The 7,864-nt window shown below is 39.1% G+C and overlaps 1 protein-coding gene across 1 annotated transcript in view; it reads right to left on the bottom strand.

Annotated features, from left to right (window-relative positions):
- zbbx (zinc finger, B-box domain containing) overlaps positions 1-7,569 on the bottom strand; it is a 13,203-nt gene extending 5,634 nt beyond the window's left edge. Inside the window, exons 1-4 of the mRNA XM_054602937.1 lie at positions 7,523-7,569; positions 5,955-6,172; positions 3,258-3,426; positions 125-289 (exon numbers count right to left, since the gene is read on the bottom strand). Coding sequence (XP_054458912.1) covers positions 125-289; positions 3,258-3,426; positions 5,955-6,172; positions 7,523-7,550 — 580 coding nt within the window. The 5' untranslated portion in view covers positions 7,551-7,569. The remainder of the gene's footprint in view (positions 1-124; positions 290-3,257; positions 3,427-5,954; positions 6,173-7,522) is intronic.
- Between the last annotated feature and the right edge of the window lie 295 nt (positions 7,570-7,864).

Here is a 7,864-nt window from a genome sequence, read left to right as displayed (position 1 = left end):
AAAGCGTTGCCATATGGTTAAGTGTGTAAATTGTGTATGAAATACAGTTTTGAGTGTGTAAAAGTTAATAACTAAGTAAGCTGAATCGTGTTCACGCATATATGCACCACACGCACACACTTACCAGATGTCCCTCGTTCATTTAGTGATATTTCTCCTCTACTGTTTGGTCTGGTTGAGTGAATTTGACTTTCACTTGGCTGCTTGTGGTTGCTCCTCATCATTCTGAAAACCGGGTGTTCCTCAGTGAAGGTACTTGGGCTGGTGCTTGGCTCAAAACCCTCGGACACTAAAAGAGAGAGAGAGATACTGAGACAGTCGACACATTCAGATCTTTAAAAATAATGTATACAGAAGATTGGACAGAAAGAGGATACTGTTTTATTTCACCAAATCGTCTCTTCTGACGCTTTTTTAAAAACATCCCATCATTTTATTCACTTTTACATTATTGTATTGCCCTTTACATGCTCGAAAAAACATTTGCAATACCTGGATTCAAAATATATAATATCCGAGGACACACATCATGCAATGTCTCGCTGCTATCAGCTGGATGTATGAATAGCAAATAGAAACAGCAATGCATTTGCTTTGCTATCGAACTCCAGCAGAGTGTGATTTTGTATAGATCCAATGCATGAAATAACTTTTTGGCTATGACAGTGTGTCAATAATACACAGAATAAAACGCTGCTGTGTGAATTATAGGATACAGTTATTAATTTTTTTTAATGGCTATTTATCAATTTGAAAAGTAAAACTAGGTCATGGTTACAAATTGTTGTAATTACATCACTGTTACAGTGAGCATTGCTTTCAGTCAGTCTCTCTCTTTTAAGTCATCCACTTGATGTGGCAAAAGTCAGAAAGTCAGAACTTAAAGAGAAAATCGCAACTCATCCATGCAATGTAGAGCAATAAAGCAAGTAACCATGGTTGTGAGGAATTTATTAACCTATTAATACTAATTGAATTCATGCAAATTTAGTAAATTACATGCGATACGATAATCCATTTTCTCCTCTCAGCAGCGGTATCTGTACCAAACCAATATTGCTTAACAAGCAAACCAATCCTGACAGCTGCAATGCAATTACTGCTGTTTTCTTCTTTCTCCCCAGTGGTTAGCCATCAATTAATACTATCGACTGGATGGAGAATCTACTAACTAGTCTAAATCAGCTGCAAATGAAAAGAGGAAAGGAGGAGAGGAGTCAGACAGCATGCTGCCAAACTGAGAATAAAAGAGGGGGACTGAAATACAAAAAAATACTCAGAAAGGCAAACAAAGATTTTAGAATTATGTCAGTCTGTCTATTTTCCTGTTTATTTGTTTATTTGCCTGCTAGTTTTTGATTTCCTTGTTGCTTGATTTCTAACTGTTAATCTGCTTTTTAGCACATCTTACTGTTAGTTTGCCCATGCAGCTGCATATATCTCCTCTCTTTATCTCTCTCTCTCTATCTCTCTCTCTCTTTGGATGCACACAAGACAGAAACTGCACACTAACAACCTCATTTTCTGACTGACTGGGTGACAGGGAGGAGGTAAGAGCAAAAAGGAGAGAGAGAGAGAGAGAGAGAGGTGGAAAGGTAGATCAGGAGACATATAAAACCTGTTGGATCTCAGCCCTGCCTGGGAAGAAAAAAAGAGTGAAATAGAGGAGACAGATGGAAGGATGGAGGGACATAAATGAGTGTGGAGTGTTGTCAAGGTGATATTTCTCCTCTCTAACCTTTCTCTCTCATTAACTTTGGAGTTTTAACGACGGTGGCAGAGACAGTGCGAGGTTTGACGAGCGGCTGGCTTGCATGGTGCGAGGAGAGTAGTGGTGCCCTTGTGGCAGTCTCTCACTGTCAACCACATTCATTTGATTCAGGCTTGACAATGAAACAGTGAAAAAGCTGGACTTCAGGACTCGATGAGGAGAAGAAAAAAAAGGTTGACGGGAACATTTTCGAGCCGTAGAGCGATTTACTTAGCCAAGTAAAGTATGAATTACAAATCCCAGCTGAATCCAAACAGCAGCCCCCTGTTTGAAATGCATGTATTCTACAGCCTTGAACAAGAGTTGAAGGTGTAATGAGCCCCAAGATAAATTATAGCTCCTTATTCGATCCGAGTATTATGATTTTAAACTCTGATGCAATTTGGAGGTGAAGGCTAGACCTGCATCAGCCTTGTCGGACAGTCTGAGCACCTCGTAGACATGGCCAGTTTTCAAATCATCAGTGTTAAAAAATGATTTTCAAGAACCATGCTGTGGTTCCGAAAAGGTAACATGGGGACACTTACCTCAATGGCAACAGAGTGCTCTACCAAAGCATTGTTAATGTCAGAAGTTTTACAAAAAGATCTTGTTACAGCAGGAGTTGTTTGAGATGTTTGTTTGTTCAAGGTGAAAGAAACAAGAAAAAAAAATCCAAACCATGAAATTATTCTCTCGAAGTCAAGGTGTAGTGATTCATAGTGTTGTATAATGTAATTACATTTACGTATTTTCTAGCAATATTGACTCATAGGAAAATTTGTTTTCGGAAGTGTTTTTGGTCATATAAATTAAATTAAAAAAAAGTTTAAATGGCGCAAGTTCAGTATATACATTATGTCAACGCTGGTTTGGTTTCACATTTGACACAAACAACAGCAAAAGTCCTGCATTTGCTCCCATCACACTGGCTTTGCTATTTGAGGTGTTACAAGTGAGAATAGGTTGGAACATTCACAAGTTTCAGGTTAACTGTGTTCGCCTACAGTTTTATAAAAAGGAGGCACTAAATTGAAAAAAGAGGCATAGCCACGTGCAGGCAAAGACACACACACGTACACACACAAAACAAAAAAAGGCATCTCAGGAAAGCTCCCCTTGGACCCACCAGTAGTAAATTATCGATGTTGTCCCCCATCTCTCATTTTCCACCAAGCAGCCAGCGCTCCTCTGGGTTTAAAACTCATTTTCATCTCTCTTGTAAGCTCTTCGTTTTTACATATTTGTTCTAAATCCTATTATGAGGCCTTTGTGATATGAATAACGCTTGCAAATTGGAAAGTATCTCCAGGCAAAAGTTGGACACAAAGGTAATCTTCACAATCTAATCTCTTGAAGCACAAAAAACAGCAACTGCACTTTCTGATGTAGTTTATAGGAAAACATGAGCCGGTTTAAAAAAAGAAAAGAAAACCCTCATTAAAATAGGAGCATTAAAACCCATGCACACACGTACACTTAAAAAGATGTCCCTTCTTTAACCCACCTGTTAGGTCTGAATCATGCGGTGAAGTCTGGCATGTGAGCAGTGGGTCACAGTGTGTGTGCTCTGGTGTGTTGGAGGGACCAGAATTCATGTCCAAACCCAGAGGCGGAAATACATCCGGATCACAGAACTGCTCTGATCCAGGCCTAGCTCTTTGGTTGTGCATCACCTAAGGGGATATGAAAACAGATGGAAGGAAGCAGGAGAAGGAGGGATGGAGGGAAGAAGAGGGGTAAGTGGTATAAAAGGGAATAAATGGAAGGAGTGAGGCTAAAAGACGGATCATGTGAGGATGACATGGAGAGGTGATGCACAAAGAAACAGATTATAAGGAGAGACAGGAGAGTGAAGAGTGTACTGAGGAATAAGGAATACATTGTTTGTTCTCCAGTTCCATTTCTATAATAAAACAATCAGTTCAAAGGACAAACTGAAATTCAATATCAATTTAACTTTTATTAAGACAGGTAGGTGTGTTAAAATTAGTGTTTTTCCATTTTCTACTGTGTGAATGCACATTAATAAGTCGTTGTCTTTCATTGGAAATTATTTCCGTCTCTCCCTGCTTCCTCTGTTTCCACTTGATGAATTGATTTTTAATTAACCCCTGGAGCTGTTGAGAGCATCTCTCAACGGTGTGTTGGGTTAGCTGTTTTTCCCGCGCAAGTGTCCTCCTGTGAGACAGGGGGGGTAAAATAAGGAAGCTCTGTATAGTTAAGATTAGATCTGATGCATTAGCATGCCATAGCTTTACAAGACACTGACAACGGGGCCGGGAGAAAATAGAAAGTAATGCATGTGGGAATAGTATTGCTAAGAAATAGGAAGGAGCAAGGATGGAGAATGACACGAGGGAGACAGGGCCAAAGAAAGAAGAGGAGGCATAACAATGAAACGGCGAGAGACCAAACACAATGGGACTGTGTAGAAGAAAAAAATTGTTGTGTTTGTGCAGACCAATGTCTCCTCATAACAAAAAGGATTCAGCAGTTGACTTGCTGCCTGAACTGTAGCGTAAAGGTCAAACAAAATGGGGGAATAGCAGAAGAAAAAGGGGACAAATAATAGACATGAACAAAAAAGATGGACCAAAGAAAGAGGAAGTATATGAAACACATGAATGACAAGAGAGGAGAAGAGATCAGGTCCAGCGAGAGAGAAAGGGATAGAGAGAGAGCTGGAACAAAAAATGACTATCTAATCATTTTAGGAGCAGTTTGATTCGGGTCCAGAGGCCACAGATAACCACCATCTTCACAATCATGAACCTCATTTTGCTCCAGCTTTTTAATAAAGCACCAGCCCCCCTTATTTTTTTCATTCCCTTGTCACAGTATAAAGGATTCATACCATTAAATGGCTGATAGGTCATTTGGGACCATTCAAGCAGTGTCTCTTTAATCCACTCTGTTCCTCCTTTCTTCCTACAATGGTGTGCACCTTTAACACCACTGCCTTAGGTGGTTCTGAGCTATAGATGAATAATGTAAAGTAATTAGTGCGATACAAATGTTATCTGATAGATCAGGTCAGCTACAATAAGAAACTCTAACTCTAAGTCTTTCTAATTCTATGGAGTGATAATGTCCATTGTATTGATGGAGTTCTCCTAAAACTTCTAAAACTTGCTCATTCATTAATTTTTATCACCCAGCATGAAAGACAAACTTTAACATTTTTGGATATGACTATTAGAGCCGATTTGGTAATTCTTTCATTCATTTGTTGGCAATCAAATATTTTCCTCACTGTCATATTAATTATATTTTTATCAAGTGAGTGAGTTTGCTGCAGCCCTCATTAATTAAAAAAGGCATTCCATTTGTATGCAATAAAAAAATATGTGCGCCAATTAAGGTTGTTGTATAAGTGTGTGTGTGTGTGTGTGTGTGTGTGTGTGTGTGTGTGTGTGTGTGTGTGTGTGTGTGTGTGTGTGTGTGTGTGTGTGTGTGTGTGGTTGTGTCTTTGCTGCTAACATAAAAAATAAAAAGTCCAATAACTTTACAATCTGCAATGTGTCAGTCACAGTAGAGTTTTCTGTGATGTTTGCTAAAAATGAAACTAATGATTTGTATTTTGAGTATAAAAGAGAGGAGACAGAGGTATCTGGTGAGGGGGATTCGCAAGATTCAGTTAAAGAGGCTTTGCACCAATTGAGACAGTTGACGTTAGCATGGCTGCTAGCAACGAGGGAGCGGCTGAGAGCAACGTTAGCGTCTTCCACTTCCATAGTCTTCCACTGTTTTTCAGATCATAATTGGACACAGAGGAGCATGCACATGCCACACAGTATAAATATGTATGATATTCATTGTTTGTTAAAAAACTCAGTGTTACTGAGACATTTTTCAATGTGATGCTGAACTTCTTTGCATGCTCTTTATTTTTTTAATTTAGGAACACATGTACTCCTTAGGAAAAAGCATTGTTTTCTTTTGTCATTTTCTTATGAAAGTAATGGATTAATTGTACTAGGCTTATATTAGTAACACTGGTTTAAAGTGAAATCTATTTTGTATCGATGCCTTATTGTCAGCTTGGCAATCACTTAATCTACTAACATTTGAGCACTTTTGAGCACTGTAAATGCATGATATTCCTTGTGCTCCCCAGAAAATAGTGCTACTACAGCTCTCTAGCCCAAGGTTCTTCCTCCAAGAAGAAGAAAAAGCATGTGGGAATATAGAAACACGTTACCATGGATGGTTCTGACAACTGCTCTTTCTCATCGGTCTCCAAATCTTTTTCTCTTTCTGCATCTGCGGGATCTTCTGAATGAGATATGGCAGGATTCCCTTGCTCTTCTCTGGCTCTCCCTTGTGTTAAACGTCCATGCATCTCTGCTTCTTCGTCTGAGGAGTCTTCCTCATCTGGAGCCAGACCCAGGCTATCAATGGACATGTCATCTCCACTGTCTTCATAAAAAACACAAACAAGTTTGTAAGACTTTCTTTTCAAAATAATATATCATTTAAAAAGTATATCCATATGTGACTTTCAAGGTCAATAGTATGAATACATTGACCATTCTTAATGTATCATACTTTGAATTGCTGAAGCAACGTTTTCATCTCTAACATTCTATGGAAAATTGAAATGTGATGTAAATGTCCTTGACATTGCCACATGTGCATCAAGCTCTAATAAGCTAATGAAGCAGACGTTCAGTGTCAGATTGGTCAAAGAGCTGCAGGAAAGTGAAGGCTGAGAAGGATGGAAAGGATGAAGTAAAACACAGAGATGATGGATGAAAAGAGAAAGCGAGCGAGGGGTGTGAAGCGTTACTGAGAGACGTATTAGGAGGTAAAGTTGGGAGGGAATGGGGCCATTTCGAAAAGTCATTACAGTTTACAGTCCTCAGTTCCCCATTTAAAGCCCATATTTTATCTGAATTCATTATTTTGAAACGACAGTAAAAAATAAGTTTTTGGAAATAAAAATTACCCTGACCAAGCCGTACCCGATACACAGACAAAACGTCCGGATATATGCACAGACACACATACCACTTCAGCGATTCAGCAAAAAAACACTTCAAACTTACTGCTCCCACAAGTGTATCTACTACTCTAGTGTGAATATAGTGGGGGGGGTATGGGGATGTGTGTGTGTGTGTGTGTGTGTGTGTGTGTGTGTGTGTGTGTGTGTACAGTACACCTGCATGTCTGAGAAAGAAGCGTGTATCTGCATCAATGAATCCCAATGCGTGGCTTTACTATGGGGAATTTAGTGCAATTCTCTACAGTGTAATTACCTTCCTGTCTGTTGTAGCATTATGTAATGTATTTACTTAAAACCCTAATCGATATAAAAAAATAAATAAAGAACCCTTTTTATGGTTGGATGTAAATTGGCTCTGACAGTCCAGTGGAATAAAAGGAACCCATTATTGCTGAGATCCACAGGCATTTTGATCGTGGATCTGCCTGGCCATTGAGAATTGTGTTCAGGCAAAATGTTGCATGACAAAGTGTTCTATCAGGAATCGCTTTACTGCAAATCCATAAATATGAATATGTTTCTCTCTTTTTTTCTTATGTATGATGGAGGCATTAAGTATGTACCCATAGTAGTAGTGCAGTGGAGAGTAAGGATGTTTAGATGGATTTGTACATTTGCCTTCAAGATTTAGCTACCATACATCTAACTCTATATCAAATCATATACATAATTGGCTCAACAGTCGTGATGTATGTCCCTGCCTTTGCCCAACATTTTGAAGAACTCTTCTTCAAATTTTTGATACATAATTACAATACACTTACATATAGATAGATTATCTTCCTCCTCCATTTTCACAGCTAAAGAAGAATTCCTGCTGACATCTAAGAACGGCGATTGAAGTGATGGGATACACTGCGTATCCAGGGTTAATTCATGTTCACCAGAGGTGGAGGTAGAGGACATAAAAACTGAAGAATCCTCATTTGTTGGCCCATGACTAGAACATGCATCTGGAGGGGACTCGTTAAATAGAGATAAACTGGATATGTTTTTTACTGGCGTACTTGGTTCCAGAGATTTTGGTGGTGGGTTTGGGCGGGAAAACACGGGGGACAGAGGCAGCTGGAGTTGATTGTCTGATAGAAGAGACTCTGGGTAAAAGC

Source organism: Anoplopoma fimbria, chromosome 1 (genome assembly GCF_027596085.1).
Source record: "Anoplopoma fimbria isolate UVic2021 breed Golden Eagle Sablefish chromosome 1, Afim_UVic_2022, whole genome shotgun sequence".
NCBI lineage: Eukaryota > Metazoa > Chordata > Actinopteri > Perciformes > Anoplopomatidae > Anoplopoma > Anoplopoma fimbria.
The sequence above is the reverse complement of the archived record's forward strand: the minus strand, read 5'-3'. Positions and strand labels throughout refer to the sequence as shown.